At 43.0% G+C, this 19,159-nt stretch overlaps 1 protein-coding gene across 1 annotated transcript in view; it reads right to left on the bottom strand.

The window, feature by feature from the left end:
* TRABD2B (TraB domain containing 2B) overlaps positions 1–19,159 on the bottom strand; it is a 292,528-nt gene that overhangs the window by 16,443 nt on the left and 256,926 nt on the right. Inside the window, exon 6 of the mRNA XM_075157035.1 lies at positions 4,347–4,616. Coding sequence (XP_075013136.1) covers positions 4,347–4,616 — 270 coding nt within the window. The remainder of the gene's footprint in view (positions 1–4,346; positions 4,617–19,159) is intronic.

Below are 19,159 nucleotides of genomic sequence, written 5' to 3'. Positions count from 1 at the left end.
AGTCAGCACTGGGCTATGAGAGAAATGCCATTTCCAATTACAGGGGGAATTCATTTAATTTCCCACTAATGGCAGGTTTTGCAAGGCTGAGCTTACATCTGGGACAAGAATTTCTTTTCTTCTCTTCTGATAACAATTCTTTTCCTTTAATTTTTTTCCTGTGCAAGTGAAGCATCTGTGTCCCCTCAGTGTCTTTCCAAACACCATCTTCAGCCAGATCTCTTCCTCGGCAGTGGGAACGAACCTCTGAATTTGCCCATTGCATCTTCTCTAATTCTTTCTTCCCACCACCGTATTTCTCTCTTCCGCATCCCCCAGCTGCCATCGCTCCTTCCAAACCTCACACCTCCTGAAACACCCTCCCAGTTACTAACTCCCCTCCCTCCCTTTTCCCAGCAGCTTTCCTCCCGCCCTGCCTTAGGGCCCCCGGAGCTATAACGCTCCCCCCAGCTGGGAGAGGTTCTCTGTTCTCTTGGGCTGGTTTTGTTTGTAGCCTTAAACCATTTGCCCGCTAGAACAAAGGTGCGATCCTGATCTGGCCTTCAATGACTACTCTGCAACGTTAGGGACATTTCTCTACTCTTTCAATTAACTGAGCAGCTCATCATGAAAAGGCAGTGAATGATCTGTAATTAATTATTTATATTACAAGGAGAAGCTTAGCTAACACAGTGTCAACAGGAACAATAACACACTCTGTATGCCAAACTGCAGCCTTCCAGCCCAAGGGTTCTGCCTCCCCTCCCTGCTGCCCCAGCTGGCTTTTGGCTACGGGAGTTAGCTAGGGTTTAAGTTTTGTCTAAGTTCAAATTCCTCCCAGACAGACTTCAGATCTGCACACTTCTGCAAAATCAAGTAGTTAAAAGAAAAAATCCCACTACTTGAAATCTCCATTTAATTTTGCTTCTTGACAAACAATTTCAAACACAAACTGCAGCCAGGCAGGACTTTTTCATTTTGTTTAGATTTTGGGGGAAGGAGGCAGAAGGGAGAGAAAACCACACATTTCATCAGCATTTTTTATTTTTTAATAGCCTTCAGTGTCGCAGATTACCCAGGAGATCAGCAATCTTAGCTCTGTCAAAGACAGGGAGAAGACAGAGCAGCAGCTTTCTCATCCTCCACAGCATTACTAACCCTCCAACACACAAATCTAAACGCTGTCCACTCAGGGGTGCCAACTCAAATGCCTCAGCTGTTAAGACAGAACAAAAAGTAAAGGACAATCTCCAAGGTAAAACGGAAAGTAAATACTAATAATGGTGTGTGACATTAAATGATGACTCATTTTTCACGAGGCCATTTCAGATTGTAGCTATAACCTCAGATCAGACCTGAACGACTGTGTGAGCTGAAGTCTTAGTGGAACCATTAATTATGGATTTCCTGGCTTTTATAGGTTGGAGTCAGACCTTTGATGTTCCTTTAAGATTGTTCTCCTGTGTTCATTTCCTTTGTTTCTGTGTTGGTAGCTTAAAAAAACACCCCGAGATTTCCATGGAAGTGTATGAGATAGCCTAGAAATGCGTAGTCCATAAAAGCCCTGCAATTCATGGCTCATAAAGTCCTCTAATCCACGGTCAATAAAGCTTTGGAAAAGAGCTGTATGAACCACAGTCATTTCACAGTTCAATGAGGTTCATACAAGAATCAATAATCTGGTTTAAATTTGCCTGGATTTGTCCTCAACCTGTATATTTCTCTTTGACTTTTCAGGTTGAAAGGCAGCTCAAACAGCAGAATTCTGGAGACCTACATGGAAACAATGAATTTTATGCAGCTTTCACCCAAAAGCCATAACAATGACCTAAATCCCTCTACTTTGTCTTAAAGGTGAACAAGTCAAGTTTCAGGTGACAACAGGTGAGTTAGGAAACTCAAACTGGAAGAAGAACCATTTGGAAATACGGGGCCATAGCTCAAGGTAATACCATATGCAAAGACCTCAGTCCATATAGAACATGGGGGGGCTCCAACTTAAGTATATGCAAATGCACAACAGATCTATGGGACAGGCAGAGTGTGATCTGCTAGCACACTGACTATCCTCCAAAAATGAGTGCTAACCATCTCACTGGTGAGTGCTGGTGAACATCATTGAGGCAACACCATGTAAGTTCACACGCTTCTCTCCTGCCTAGGTAACACTCCATTGCCCATATCGTTAGCCATCCTAGCTGTTTCCTCCCAAGAATGATCACGCTACAAAGGCTGGTGACAGGCACACATTTCTGCTCTTTTCTTGCCAATCAGAAAGGAACCAGTTAGAGAGAACTCACTGTTTATTGCCTTGTGCAAGGTCCAGCTTGCGATTAATGCTGATGAAACCCAACTGCCAAAAGCACAATATGCAGCAGCTGGTTTATGAAAGTTGAGACACCATCCAATTTATGGGGAAACCAGAGCTAGTTGTGAGTCTCTGATTTAGCTGAACAGTTTGTATTTTTTGTTTTGTTTTGTTTCCAGGAAAACACCAGAAGTTACTCCAGAACTGTAGAAGCACTAAAACCATCTGAAAGCACTAAGGCAGACTTCCCTTCTTCCAGCCTTTCCTCATTTCTAGGGCTGTGATCTCCCACTAATATCTCCCCGGGATCTTTCAGCAAGGCAGGCGACACACAGTGTCTGGTTCATCACCAGCATGGTGGGAGCGGAAACTTATGTTTCCTTATTCCAATCTCCATCCTTACGAAATGGAAGTAGAGGGATAAAAGGTTTTGATTCAGATGAAATCTCATAGGAGCACAGAGCAAATAATTTAACTCTAACCTGGGGAAGTACCCTTTTAAATACTTTTCCTAGGAACATTTCTTACTGAAATAAAAAGAGCAAAAGGCACAAAAGGCCGCCAAAGCTATGGAAGCACCACTGTTTTAAGCCCCCAGCTGCACACTTCCACAGCCATATCAGGCCCAACATCCAATATCCTTTCTGGATAGATAGGATGAGGGCAGGAGGATTGTGCCTAACTGCCAGGCTCCCACCAGATCTATTTAAGCACCTCACTTGTGTGACACATTCGGTGAGCTAGACCAGACACCCTTGTGAAGTGCTGGGACACCATGGGACACCACGACTCGGCAGCCCCCAAGCAGAAGAAAGATAGAAAAGTCCCTTGTCTTCGAGGCAATCAACTATGTCGAACCAAATGCCTCTTGCTTACACATCCTCTGTGGAGAGGATCCAACCACTGAACACACTTTGAGAACAAAACACATGAATCCTTCTTACCAAGGCTGGCATTAATCTCAGAAATAGCCTTACTAGGTTAAGATTAATATGCACCACCTTAATAACAACCCTTACATCACTCACCCTGAGAATACAATAAACTAGAAAAAAAAAAGAGGCAACAACTCCGTTAAAAAGAATGAATAAAAATAAAAAAAATCCCAAAACACAAATATGTTGAGTTTTTTCCGTAGCAAAGGGAGTAGCCTCTGAGAGACTCTGACTCATTTTACTTGCAAGGAATTTAGGTGCTATGAAAATGGGAGTAAGACTAATGCTCAAAGACAATCATTACATGTATAGGCGAGCAGCCAGTTCCCAACAGATTATTTCATTCCTTTTACTTGTTAGAAGACCTATAAACATTGTGGCTGTTTATCTGCCCATGATTTGGCCTGGATAAAGGCACTAAGAGCTTTCCCAATTTTAGAGGTGGGAGAATAAATTGCCCAGGAATCCTGAAAGCACACATCAAGAAGCCCTGGTCAAACATGAAGGCTCCTATTCAAACACTGAATGGGAGTTTTTAACCTCGGACCAAGACTGGAATGGCCACAGAAATGTGCCTACCTCCATTCTCTTCACATAGAGGCCTTAGTTAGGTACCTCATTTTGCCTCAGTTTACTGTTTTCAATGCAGTCTGAGATGTTAAAACATTTCAGCCCCAGAACACAGTTAAGAAGATTGAAAGTCAGATATGTCAGAATCTTAAAAACTCCCAGGAATATTCTGCATGGTTGGAAAATGGGCGAATCTTTGGGCTGAAAACTGACAGTAAAGATTGGAAAATAATTATTGGAAGAAAGAGGGCAAACACAGAATATTTTCCACTGTCTTTTTTTTCCTCTTTTTACTCTGACAAGTCTTTGTTTCTGCATATTTTAAATATTCTAAGCATTAGCTTTTTTGTCTTTACTTTTAGATCAAACGTGCCTGTAAGACTTCCTCCTAGTTCTTCATTAAGCTCCAAACACATCACCTCACTCCCTGTCTCTCCTATTTAGTCTTTCTCCAACCCTCCTTATGGTCTAATCAACAAGAGCTGGGATCCATAAAGAGCAAGTAGTTAGGAGACAGCAGGAAGAGGACAGGGACCATAAAAGTTATGACTCACCTGTCTTCTATCCGAACCCAGAGGTCATTGAACTGCCTCTGGCGATGGTGTTTGTGCTGCTTCTTGTGCCATTTCTTCTGCCTGCCAAACTCTTCCAGCTGGCTGATGCTATCTGGCAAGAGGAGGTGAGGAGACAGGCTGTCTTCTTCATCCATCTGCAGGGGCTTCAGGGAAGGAGACGTCAGTGGGACCTGCTCAGAAAGCTGGACAGCGGGCAGGGCTGTTGCTGAGGACCCTTCCAAGGCTGGGCTTGTCTTTGTCGTCCTTGAACTGCAAAACACAACATTTAAATATTTGATGAATAAGCGAGGGATCGTGCTAAGAAAAAGCGAAAGCAGAGGACTACACTACTTGGTGGGTGCCTCTAACTGCTAAGAAGGTGTACAAGGAGAAAGGCTTTTGCTCTGGAGCAGCAACTAAAGGCAGCAGTGGCATTTCCCAGCAAGTTTTCAAAAGAACACTAAACCAAAAAAGGGGGAAAAGGCAGTTCATATGCTGTCGCTGTTTTCTGGCATTTTAATGACTTCTTACAGGCTTTAGAGCCTGCGGTAGGGGTCAACGTCACCTCCCCTGCTCCCCTGCTTTGCCATTTAACATGGCAAAATTGTGACTCTCTCTGAGGAAAACAGATACTTTAACAGAAGCTGATCTTAAATTAATGAGATAACAATAATTCCCTTCTTTTTTTTTTTTTCAACTTTGGATATCATCTGTGGAAAACAAGTCATTGTTTTGACTGCAACAATAATTACGCTTCTTCATCCGAGTTAGGATTGGTGACAGGGAAGCCCAGACTGATGACAGAAGCATGGTCTAATAGCTAGGCTGCTGGGATGGGATATGTGAGACCTGAACTCTAGCACTTTTTGTATAATGGGGAAATGAAGCAAAAAAAGGGGTAAATGACCTATCCAAAGCCACCTTGAAACAATACTGCCGAGCTCTTCATTCCATTGAAATGCTACCACCTCTGACATCTGACTGGAACTATGCAGAAAAAGGCCTTTTATTGTTTTAATCTTCTAGAGTTTCACTAATTCTAGAAATAGAATTGCAATACAAACTCTGTCCTTTGATATGTGGCCATGTGAACTTACATTTGTGAGCTAAGATATCTGAAACAAAAATCTAATAAACCAGTATTGAGACAAAGTGATTTTTTTCCCCCCTAACTTCAGTAGAAGTTCCTGTTTGGTCTTAATTGCAAGAGAGGAACTTTTTCTGTCTCTGGGATGGCCCAATGAGTTGTAGGTACAGAAAATGGAAGAGAATTAATAGGCAAAATGAAGCTGTGGTCTGCAAAACTATTTCTATTACATGGATGCTATGACTTTTATGACAGAAACAATTAAAGCCACGTGAAAAGTTTTGCCTCCTGAGTGAAACCAGTAAGACATTTTAATGAAAAAGTAATAAAAAATCCTAAACTTCATTGGTGACAATGTACAAAATGTGCTGCAAGTGAAACCACATGTTTCATTTATGGAACATTTTGTTCTCTTCCAAAAAAGTCACATCTACTACTAATGGCAGCTTTTTTTCTTTTTGATTTTTTTGAAGTCCATTACAACAGCAGTCAAGATGGTCATCTCTATTTCCACTGCATCATGTTTCACCCAAAGGTCCTTCCAATAGCTACCGATAATTAATCGTTGCTACTACGAGACTCACTGGCAAAAACTACAGTAATTTTCTCACTCATAGCCAACATCAACGAAGTTCTTCAGAGATCATATGACAGATAGAGAAAAGAGAGAGACTTGTTTAAACTAATTCTAAAATTCTCCAAGGTTGCTTTCATTAATAAAAGACACAAGAAAATCCCACATTTTTCTTCTTTTTCCAAGCATTCAGACTCTCAATGAGTCCTTTTCAAACTCATTCCTACTCACTCCATGCTCTATTTTACATCACAGAGAGATCTGCTGGTTCTGGATTTTTTTCCCCATTAAGACTTTGTTCCATGACTCATGTTGAGGATGAGTTTTCATCAGTGCAGCAACTTTCTTTGAGAGATCTTGGTGCTCTCCAAAGCCTTCAAGACTTCTTAGGCTGTGACATCGGCTGATGGCTGAAGCAAAACCACCTCCACACACGTGTAAAAGGAAAAGCTCTCCTAGGTTTGCATCGGGTGGGTCCCTCAGGCCACAGCAGACAGTTTTTAATTTTTATCCAGCCGTAATGGTGGATCAGTGAACTATCAACACGCAAATGCAGCCATTTAGCAGCTTGGAGGATAACACAGTGTGAACTTGGATAGGACGGGTTAGGCAGGTAGGAAGGGCCCGGACCAAGCATCTACAAACACCATGTGGGTAACTGCAATGGCAGCAGGCAGCAACGGGTGGTAAGAAAGCCCCGGCCTCATTGCCTGCTGCACTTATGCCAAAGCAATGGGAATACAAGCTGGTTGATACCGCCCAAAGACAGCTTGTTCTGGTACTGCTCTGGATACCTCTGTTCTTCACTCTGCAGTGTGAATTTACCCAGGTCTTCCTGCAACCCAGCCGTCCATCTGCACATTGGGGAGAAGAACACTACCCTGGCCACAAGGCTGTGGTGGGCAGAAACATGTTAAGAAGGCAAGAGCATGGAGCAGACACAAGAGCCCAAAGTAGACAAACAATGTGATCATCACAGCTGGAACTGAGCTGTTGCCAAGATTTCTGTTTCCATTGACTTTCTTCTCCTTGCCACCGAAACTGGGTCTCCTGTTCTGATCAGTCCCTGATATGCTGAAGGTAGGAGCAGCCCCCATGTCAGCCCACATCTGCCAGCTCAAGGCTGGGGTGGCCATTTGCTTCCTTGAATGGTCTTGGAGACATCTGAACACATACTTTCCACCTTTTAACACCTACTATTTTGTTACACGTGTTTACCTTGCTCTGCGCTCCTAGTAAACTGGAACCAGTGGAGAAGTGTTTTTATGGGTTGAGATTTTAGAAACCACTTAAGACGACTAGCAGTTCAATTCTTATTAAAATTAATGAGTTTGGGCATCAAACTCCCAGTGGTGGCTTTGAAAGCTTCTACCTTAATTGTTTCCACTACCATCACATGAGCCACAGGTTGTAAACTCCATATTTCAGAACATTCTTTGGGAAGAGAATGAATAAACACTGAAGAAACGTTAAATGTTGTAACCTAAAGAGAGTTATAAACTAACCACTTGTACTTTAGAGTCGACGCAGGGGGAATAGCTCCACTGTGGCAACTGCATATTACATTTGGTCGATACTTGTTCCATTATTCCTGTACTACTAATAATTACCCCAAGACCTAGGAGGGACTGTTGAAGGCTGTGTGTTGATGCATACTTGCTTCTTTCAAAAAAATGGAATTTTTTTAAAACTGATTCAATAAATCTCGAGACCTGGTTGTTTTCAAATCTGATCATCATCCTACAGACATTCAACCAGAAGTAAAATCAAAACTTTTAATTCCACAGAATATTGATATTTAATCCAAATATATTGTAACAATATTGAAAGATTTTAATTCAAAGTAAGGTAGACTTCCTATCAGAAGATAACTTTCCAACTGATTTCAGTAAAAATTTTATTAATACAAAGGGCTTGAATTTATTATAGTCTGGATTTTTTACCCCCTAAAAAAAAAAAAAAAGGACAAAAAAATCCCATCTGCAATAGGATACCTGGACAATTGATCTCCCCGTTGTGTGAAGCTTTACTGTTAGATTCAACTGATCATTTCATGGACTATTTCATGCCTTTCCTTTGGTCTCAGTCTCAATGCACTCTGTAAGCACAGCTACACTGTATGAAACCACGGGGATATAATACACTTTTTTTCCCACTCCTTCACTACTGCTGAGACAGCTTTTCAAGATACACCATTATTTTTAAAGCTAGAGAAAAAGCAGGGCTATTCTTCAGTTTGTGAGGCCACAGTGCCTCTTCTGAAGAAAGAGTGAGAAAGTACCACCAAAATATCTTGGTCCACATAAAGATCTCAGAAATTTTTTATTAATAACTTGATACAACTCCAGGCTTAGAGGTTCCACCCATTTTTAAATCTATCATTCCCACACGGGGTGGTCTTTGAGAAACTAAAAGTATTTCAGGCTCTTAGGTGAGTTTTTCTCATCTCCGCCCTTAATTTCCTACCCTGGGGTGCACAGTTCTGCAACACAAGTTCTCTAAAATAACACAGTCCAAATAAGAAAACTTGGGAGTCTCAGCAAATATCCTATATGGCTTGGTCCTAAGGTACAGAAAACAGAGTGAAAACAGGAAAACATTTATTCTTGCTAATTCTTGAAAACGCTTAATCCGCAGACAAATACTCCTGTGGTTTTGTTTCACTTCTGGTGAGATTTGCCATCCTTTTCTAATTTTTTTCAAGAATTAAAAGAACAAAACAAAACACGCAAGTAGTTTAGGCTGAGCTGTATGCTCAGTTAGGCTGTCTCAGCATTGCTGTCTCTGCCTTGTGGTCTCTAGTGTCGCTCTGTGCTGGCACTGACAATAGAAAATTGACTCATCATCGGGATTTGCTAGGGTTATCGAGTGGATCTGGTCAGAAAAATGACATTAACATCCTGTAATAGCTTCTTTTCATACTTCCCAGGCTTAAAATTGCCTAGGTCTCACTTTCATTCAACCCCAAGCCACCTGGCAGCCTGGCCATGCCTTTCTCCCTGCCCAGGCAAGCATCTTCCTACCCCTCACATCAGGTATCCAATTTCTGCAGCTCAGAGGGCCATGACCATCTCCGGGCTTGACAACCTCCTCTGTAGGTTATCAGAGCATCCACGTTTTGTTCCTGCTCTGAACGGCCCTTGCGAATAGCCCACCTTTCCCCACCGGTGGAGCTGCGTGCTATTAACACTACACCTTGCACTGCAGCTCGTCCTCACCAACAGGGATTTTCCCAACCACCGATTCATTGAGAATTGTCTGAGGGGAGCAGGGCAGACCCCACTAACGCCTCTGCCCACTGACCCTGTCGGACTGATGTTAATAATGTTTGGGGTGAGTCCCATCAAGCCTCCCCTGGGCTTCAGCAGGGCCAGGAATTTGCCCTTGCTTTAGCTCATAAGAGACGACATGCCTTTGCTGACCATATACATCTTCCACACAACTACATCACCAATCTATGTTTTCAGCAATCTTGCGGTAATGTTTCTGTTACCTCAGATATGTGCAGAATCTTCTAAAATGCAAGTTTGCCAATTCGTTATTTGCATCTTGTCTTTGTAGCGCGAGCAATGGAAAAGTTTTGCTCAGAAGACTGCCGTGCTTTGCACGCGCTTCCAAGTACAGCAACATCGCTGAGGTTTTCTTGCTTCAATTTTCAGAACTGTCAGACAAGGGAAGATTTTGTTTCATCAAGAGAGAAGCTGTGGTGCTAGCAAGGAATGCGTGATGTGGCAGCTTTATCCTTATGCCACCGCTCTTGGGATGCACCCGGATGACAGCCAGACACTAAGTTAAGAGCATTTTATTATAGACGGATTCTCATAAAGGCTCCAGTTTGGGAGCCTTTGTCAAGGCAGGAATTCGTCAGTCCCTCGCACGCATCCTTGCTCCCCTTGCCACAGGCCACAGAGACATCTGCTTCTTGCTTTTTTTTCCTTACGCATCTCTCAGAGAGAGCCGTCATGCACACCCACAAGACGGGCACCAGAATGTCCTGGCCCACAAGAAGTTTTACATTTTTTTCCTTCCACGCTAGGATGAAACTCAGATTTTCAAAGCTCTTGGGAGAGCAGCAAACAAAAAGAGAATAGAAAAGCAGGCAGAAATCCTAACCAACCCCAACACAGCTTATAGGGCCTCTCACTAGTGATGTGAAGTATGGATTTAGACCATGGTCTCTCACATAAGCAGGTGATGCCAGTGCATATCACCATAGAGTTCACCTCCTTCAGGATGAAAGCATATATCTATATATAAAAAAATTTTTTACTGCAAAAAAGAGTAACTCCAAAGAAGGGATGGGAGAATTAGATTCCTAACTTATCTGAATGCCATAAATTACTGTGGTGTAGATCACTAAGTGCTGTAAATTACTGAAGATGAATTTAGGCTCAAGAGACAGCAAAAGAGAATACCCGTGAAATCCCTGACTATTCACTCACCTGATTGGTTTAATTATAATGAGGTTATTTTCTTTAGGATGCAGTTGCCTTAGGCCTATACACTAAAGTTAAAGCATTTCCATTTCTTAACAGAATTTGGAAACAAGGTTGTTTTTTCATTTTTGCACCAGAGTCAACTACATCTCATGAGCAGTTAAATTAGGTTAAGTAGTTAAATCAGATTACAGTTCACCCCAAACTTGGATGGTATCTCTGGACTCAGAATCCACGTCAGACTATTTCTCTGGGAAGAATCACTGTTGTTCAAAAACTGTGGCCTTAGTTTGAAAGGGAATTTGGTCCTCAGTATACACATATATATATGCAAACCCTCAACTCTGTGCCCAAATGAAGTGAAAAGCTTGTGAGGTCAAGATATTCCCATGGATGGTGATGTTTTCCTTCACAGTTTGGGAAACTATAAAATAAGAGAAGTGAGCAAAACTTTTGTTATCTATTCCATTTCATTAAAAGTGGAGCTGATCTAGGGCATAGGAGAAGAAATGCAAGCTTTCTGCAACTTGAGCGGTTGAATTTGCTGAAAAAAGAGAGGACAGCTGAAACATTTGTAACTTGCCATTTCCACATTTTCATATGAATTCCTTTATTTCAGAAAATTCAAAATGTTTCATTTCAGCACTTTTTGAACAAAGCTTTTAATTTTTTTTAGTCTTCTATTTTCAAAGACTTAAATGCTACAAAGTGACCTTTTTTGTTTAAAAATTGATCTCAATTAAAAAGAAAAACCCAACTAATAAATAAAAATGACAAAAACCCAACAAAACCCAGCCCCTGCCTTCAAAAACGTCCTCAAAATGTTCCACTTCAGATTGCTCTGAACTTAGCTCCCCTTCTCGACTTTTTGGTTCAATTCTTGAATTGAATAATCCTTTGTTCATGCATCTTTAGCGTAAACTGTGTAAGCTGCACACGCCAGCCTCAGAAGATGGACTGTGCCCACAAAGGAAGGCTGGGTCGACCCTTAGTCTTGCTTCCATCTCCCACATTAATAGCAAATAAGAACTTTCTTTGCTCCTGGCACACAAAGCCTCACCTCAGACTCTATTCCCTAAATCTTCACTGTCTTACTATCACCATACCAATTTAGTGCTAAGTTATTCCCGCTTGGGTAGTTTGGGTTAAGCAAAATATTCTTAATACAGCTGCCTTTGGTGCCTCACTGTCTTATGGAAGTTGTACTTAAAGAATACCTATCCCACAGATCAAAATGGGCTCTTTTCTGCTCAAGCATCCTGGTTCAACATGGGAGCACGTAGCTATGCAGCTGTCCTGGGACATCTGGTTCATTCTGGAAGTCTACTTCACAGAGGAGAGAAAGGGCTTCACATGCAAATTACAACTCCTATATGTCCATGTAGCACTGAAAGACTTGCCATATAATGTGAACTGAAATGTTTCAGCATCTTCTAATAAATTTTTGAGTGCTGACTTTGCAATGAATTTTCAGTATTTCTGCTTTTTCTCCCTGACTTTGGACAGAAACAAATGTTGGAGTATCAGCATTACCTCTGGATTGGAAATCCTGACTTCTGTCCAAATTTGCCAAGACTACACAGGCTTTCTGATGAATTTAAAGTGATGGTATTACACCACAAAAGAAGATTTTAGGGTTGCATTTTTATTGAACTGGAATATTTTCAAGCTTTATTCCACACATTTTTTTCTGTTATTACCTGAAAATCATTAATAACAAGAGTAAATATATTGCTCTTTCCTTTTAATAACTTTTTAATAAACACATATATATTGCTGTAATAAAGAAAATGGTGGACTTATTACTGGGCAATGTAATCTCTGCTTCCTCTTTATAAACTCTCTGATCTTTCCATGTTTCTTCGAGGTGATGTCATATTAATTATACACAGCAGATTTTTCAGGTGCTGGAAATTAACTTCCATCATTCAACAGGTTCTGCAAAGCATAAAACTCTTACCCAGTTCGGCCCAATTTGAAACACCAAGTTTCTTCAGGTCTCACTGTGACATTTCCAAAGTTTTGGTTTGGGCTTAGGTTTTGGGCCAGTTCTGATTCTACAGCGTATTTACGGTGGTTTGGGCAGTGTCTGAGAAACTGGACAACGGTGACCAAATACCACCATCTCATCTCAGTGGTTATGATCTCAGACTCCAGTGACTGGAAAGCAAGTCAAGGGCTGAAAAAACCCTTTTTTCTCCTCCAGCTGCCACAATCAAACTAGAGATACTCACCAAAACCTGTCTCTCTCCTACTTCCATTTGAAGTCAATGGAGCTCCTGATGTCTATGGCTGTCTGCTCCTCTCTAGTCATCGCCAGCTTTTGGGACACTGAGCTGTATAGCCATGCGTAAAGGCAGGTTTGCTAACTCAGTTGCAAAACTATTCTCATCTCATGCGTTGTTACTCCCAAACCATTCCTGACCTTGGTTTAAGCATAGAAGAGAAACTGAGGATGCATTTGTTCCATCCCAGTAGTTGTTATCCAGACAGGTTTCAAGATTAAGAAGCTGACTGAGAAAAAAAAAGCACCAAACTGGCTGCTTGATTTTGATTCCTCAGTAGAATTACAGCTAATACACAACTGTTGTCTGTACCTTACTTGTTTGCAATCCAAATTGAATTCTGCTCCCAGATTGTCTCCTTTGGGAACCGGTTTCCCTTCTTTGCTGGATCCTCCGGAGAGAAGAAACATCTGCAGGAGTCCGTATTTTCCATCACATCCTAAAAATAAACTCTCTACAGACACATCAACTGAGCAAATGCCTAGCTTGAGGGACTAAAACATTTTCACTGACTTCAGACTTAAACTAAGGGCAGATTATTCAATGTATGCCTGGCGCTGTTTCCTGCACTTCCCTCTGATGCTCTTGAAGCTGGGCCCTGGCAGAGACGAGATCCTGGGTGGATCACAAATCTGTGCAAGCATGGCAACTTGTCTTCCTTAAGTACCTTGTTCAGTCCAGGCTCTTACAATTGCAAGATGACAGATAACGTTGGCACATAAGTAGCTGCTATCACTAGGAGAGAGACATGGACCACTTAAACTGAACAGCAGGCAGAAGTGTGGAACCAAAGAGCCGTAAGACGACCATGCCTGCAAGAGATCCCACATCTCTGTTACACTGAATCCACTTTTCCTCTCTGTAGCTGACACTGTAAAACATCTGATCTGCTTAGCCATTGATGGCTGCTGAGCTAAAAAAAGGAACACAGAGCCAGTCTGCCTTTCTCCAAAATACTGTTATAGCCCATCGGCATTGTTTTTATCACAGGGCCTGAGGGTTTCCAAGAAAAGAACAAAACAGTTGTCAGAAACCCCATTCAGGCAACACTTCAGCCTGTCTGTGGGCATTTTTACTGCGCGGTAATGGACAGAGCCCTTGAAACATGATGAAGGCAGAAGAGTTCTTCTTCCAAAGTCCACTTGCTTTAATGTCTAATGCTGTTCTATCAACTCAAATGCTGTTCTATCAATTCTAATGTTAACGGACTTCACATAAGGTCTCTACGTATTAGCCTGGTTTCACCTGGGTTCACTCTCTGTATTAACTCATGCTGATGAAACTGCTTGTATCAGATACTTATTTCTGTCTGACAAATCCATCCTTCATTAAAATTCTTCATTAACGAAGCATGCACATTGCTGCTGAAACCTTAAGGAAGAAAAGAAGGTTTTATATTCTCTTTTTTGGTTGTTAATTGAAACCTATGAGATTAGACCTTGAACTACAGCTTGAATATCTAGGAGGCATCTGAGGCCACCAGGAAGATTGATTTTTAATGAACTCAGGCAAATCTCACTGACTAGTTACAAACAACAGAGCCCAGGTCTTCTCCCCTTAAAACAGGAAAACTTGCACTGACCCCAGAAAATCTCTCTCCTTCGTTGCAATGTCTATTATTATTATTTTTATTGGTACATTTAAGAATCCCAGGAATAAACTATGCACACATTGAAGAGCTCCATCTCAGCAAGCTGACAAGTGAAGGGTATGAGACGATGGACAGATACAGCCAGAGCATCATGAGGATACAGCGACACAGCGCTCAACCGTACAAAAGCAAGAGCCTTTGCAGCCTCCCTCCCTGAACTCTGCTGTAGCTGTTGCTGTTGCAAAGTAGCGCTGGGGCTCACCTGCTCCAAGGAGTTACCAACACAGCTAAAAATGCAGGAGGAGGAGGGTCTGCATAAAGGCTGTGCTTCCTTCCTCCTGCGTCTAACTGGTTAGCACTGGCCACCAGGAGTCGTGGAGGTCTACTTAGGTCCCCCACTAACAGCCTCTGCTGAGAAAAGGGGGAGGAGAGTGATGGGTCTTTGGAGCAATTCTGGTGCCAGTCATCTTCCAATGGAGGAAAGGGAGGGAATGTCCGTGCATGGCTACCAGGGCTTTCTGTGGCCCAGCAGAAGAATTAGGCCAACTGGCTTCCTTGAGCAGAGAGATATCAAGATCCTCAGGTGCCCTTCGTGTAATCTCTGCAGATTTAATTTGTCAAGGAAAAATAATAAATTAGACTGGCGATTGGCAGTGGTTGAAACCTTCATTGGGGGTGCTTTGTGAACATGAATGACAAATGGCTCTTGTCACAAGCTTGAGCAGACCCAAATTCTACATAAAGTGTTTATACACACACACAAACATACACAAAACCCGTGACTAAGCCCAGCTCTCCTCCCATGAAAAGAACCCCACACGGCAGTAAGCGAAACACCAGGAAAATGAAAACCACTTGTTCTGCTGCTCCCCAGAGCACAGTAAGTCAGTTAGGAAGCCTCCTCCCTCCATTGTATGTGCATGTGTGTTTTCTTAGTCTGTGTTTATTTATTTATTTGTTTGCCTGGAAATGCTTTATCTAAGTGCCAGTTGTTTCAGAGAGCATCACAGCCTAGTATTTGTAGCACTGCCTAGCTACTGAAAAGCATGTAATATCACAAGTCTAACAGACGTCAGAGACTCATCAAAACTATGCCTGGCATCTGGCACGGGTTCTAACAGTCACGTTAGCTTCTTATCACTACGCAAGGCTGGAAGACTTCGAGAGTGACCAAACTAGGACTTCTTCTGAGGCGGTGCTGTAATCCAGCTCAAACTACAGAAAAGGCAATATTCCTTTGCTAGCAGAGGGCTTTTTATCTCAAAATCACTCTTCTATTGTCAGAATAATTTGGTAATTTAAAGTTGGTTTTTTTTTAGTATACATTATTAAAGTGAACTGTCTTCTCTATCCATGGCGAGTGAACCCTCCTACCAACCTCATGGGATCAGGTCGTCTCTGCAACATGGCCCTGCACTGGGATACACACCTCATTTTCAAAGGGTTTGGAGGAGCAAGGGTTCAACTTCTATGCTTGCAACCTTCATTCAGCTTTTGCCACTGCTTCTTAATCCACACAATATCATCCCTTGCTAGTTCTCCTGTAAGGACTTCACCTTTTAATAAGTGAGGGCTCCTCTCTGTCTCAGACCACCTTCCACTCCAAGTGTTGGATTCACAGCACAGGTCAGGGATGCTGCCTTAGCCAAAAGGGCCCCTACGGAACCCCATTTTCTGCCACGCTGTCTGCACGGTAGAGCTGCATTTATGTTGGTGTCAGACACAGAAAGCCCTTGCCTTTTTTTTCTGCTGTTGCCGTCTGACAGCTAAAATCAATCCTGGATAGGTGATGTCTCCATACCACAAGCTTGAGATTGACAGGCATGTACCAGGCGACGCTAAGCCCAGAAACAGAAAGCCATACAAATCTTCCACTTTCACTGGAGGCGGCTCCACACATGAAACATCTGCACAAGAAAGTGCTGAGAGAAGTGGGTGAGGCTCAGGCACTGGGAAGAAGACTCAGATGACCTCTGCATCATGCTCTGCGGTGGCCGAGATGTGTCTCGTATTTATTCAGAGCAGCACAGCGCTGCCGGTGCTTTCGCAGCTCTCCCGGCCTGAGCGCTGCCCATCAAATCCTGACAGGGGAGGGATCGCCCAGTGGTTTAGGGTTTAGTAGTTCAAATAACGCTGAACTAGCCGCGCTGTCAGAGTTTCCCTCAGGGAGTTAAAAAACTCTTTATGCCCCAGTTTTCCATCCACCCACGGAGATAACTCCCCACCTCACATGAAGATAGTGAGAAGAAATACCGCAAAGATGCAGAGACGCTGTGCTGGTGGGGCCACGTGAGCGTTGCGGACAGATAAGCATGGGCCAGACTGCAAAGCTGCCACCTCGTGCTGTTGAAATGCTGCCCACATAAGATGTTTTAATTAAAACCGCATCTGACTCACCTCTCTGCAATGAGACTAAGCGCTGGGGGCTGCCCCACCGGGCCCGCTGAGACGGAGATGTTAATTCTGAACAGAAGCACAGGCTGCTCAAGCAATGCTCTTTTCCTGAGCAAACGATGACACCCTGCACACACGCCTGTCCGTCCCTCTGTCTCCTCCCTTCTCTAGTAAGACTCAATCTAACAGCCAGTTGTAAGTGAATTATCCCAAGTAGCACAGAGATTAAAAAAGAGTGTATGTCCTTATTTATACGAAAATAAGCAGGAAGGAGTCAGGCTTTATGAGGAAAGGCTCAGGTACGAGCTCAGCCCTTTCCTAGATACCAGAGTCCAACGATCAGAAAACCCATAGGACCCCTAGATCTCACCAGGTCTGTCGTTCACGGACCGACCAGGGGTTTCTTGGAAAGGCAGGGGAGGTAAAGAGGGAGGGAAGTGGGACAGTGCACTCCAATAGTGAAAGAAGAAAATAAAATCAGTCTCCTGCTCCATCATCTCATTTAAAACACTTCTGGTTGCCTGTGCATTTCATTTGCCGCCTTTCACTGATTTGAGTGGCAATTGCTGACCATTCAGCAATGATTGCTATCAGTATGAATGCTTGAATACATCGAAATTGCCCTAAATTCATAGCTGCATTTGTAAAACAAACAAACAAACCCCTTGTTAACTCTGCTTTCTTTCAAGTCAATGTCCTTTCTCCTTGAGGGGGATGTTTCTAAAATTGCCTCAGGGATTTAAACCTCAATGCCTGCTAAATGTCAATGGAAGTTGCACTTCCCAGTTTCATTTGCGACCTAAACTTAATCTACATGTAAGTTTGATACACGTGCAAAATTCTCATTTAACATTAGCAAGAAATCACATGCCTCTAGGGGAAGAAAGGTGATTCCTTTGTCACAAACGCAAAGCAAGGTTTGCTTTGACAAAATGGTGGCAAAAAGCCAATCTGTGCATCTACTGCATCCACTGACTGTAGGTCAATGAGTGGAATGACCCGCTGCTCCTGGGGAGAGGTCTTCAGCCCGGGTGGCACTATGGAGGAAGGAAGGAGGCACCCAACAAAACCACGTTTGTGCCCAACCTGGAGTCAGAGGTGAGGACACAACAAGGTCCTTCAAATCTGCATCTGCCAGGATGGGAGAAGCAGAGGAAGAGCCACCCACTGACCTAGGCCAAGCCACCACCAGTATTACCCTGGTGTCAGACAGCCTTGATTCTTAGCACTGCTGATTTCAGAAATCAGCTTTTTCTCTTCAAAGTTCATGCAGGGACTTCTGAATCTTCCTTATGCTGGAATATGATGCCTTGACTCTGTGGGTGTTAGGAATAATTCCTTAAAATGACTTAAAATGACTTAAAATGCCGCAAATGCAGGCAATGTTAAAACCTAAACCCACTACAGCAGCAGAGGTTTACTGCTTTCCTTGTAGAGAATCACGTGAGTTTATTTCAGCTAGCAATGTTTTCTTTCCCCTTCAGAAATCAGGAAGAGACAATACCACAAAAGTATTTGAGATCCATGTGAACCTTGTTTAGCCACTGTGGATTGGGATTTACATTCCAGGGGTATAATGAACCCAGAGACGCAAAGATGTGGGCACACAACGTTATTAAACCCTTGAAGATTATCCCAGTCTCACTCATAACTTAGCCTTTTCTTAATGATGCTGGCATGTATATGAACTATAGCCTTTAGCAAAGCTCAATGCCAACAGAAACCCCTTTGCAGAGGCTGAGCAGCAGCCCAGTGTAGTCCTCTGTGTTAGAGCTCAGGACAGGCTGTATCGTTTTTCTTCAATGGAGGGGGAAAGTGTTTATCTGGGAAGCATTTCACATCAAGGACAATAGGGAACTGTTTAGCTTTCCACAAATAGGCTGGTATGCAACTTCGGAGCACCCTCCAAGGAAACCTTTGGAACACTGGCCACATCTTTCCAGCAGGGATTTCATGTAAAGTAGTTCATGCCCCACATCCTTCATTCTGATTTACTCCTGCTTCACCCTTGTTTCAAAGCGCTGCGCTCACTTCAAACACAACATGGGGCTCATCCCTCTGAATATGCACTTGGATCGCTGGGGACTCCAGATTCGTGTCGGCCGTTCAAACATAAACAGGGATGTGCTGTCTCGACAGAGGTATTTCTGTGACTGCCTTTATTTTTGTAAGAGTAATTTGGAAACGTGAAGCTGGGGTCAGATGACAGGAGACTCAAATCTAGTGGCCAGACAGGGCACTGGATACCACGGCGCTTGGAGCCTGTCTACGACTTTGCTGCTGAGTGGCTGCAGGTTAGCAGGAAAATCTTAGTATCCCTGATTTGACACGTGTCCTGGGAGTCAGTGGAGAAAAGCTTCAGTGTGCTCTTACCCACAAACGAGAGCACCAAATTAGGTCTCTCTTCCTCTGCAAGCTGCCACCAGCAGAGTTGTGAGCTGGTCTG

This window comes from Calonectris borealis, chromosome 8 (assembly GCF_964195595.1).
Source record: "Calonectris borealis chromosome 8, bCalBor7.hap1.2, whole genome shotgun sequence".
NCBI lineage: Eukaryota > Metazoa > Chordata > Aves > Procellariiformes > Procellariidae > Calonectris > Calonectris borealis.
The sequence above is the reverse complement of the archived record's forward strand: the minus strand, read 5'-3'. Positions and strand labels throughout refer to the sequence as shown.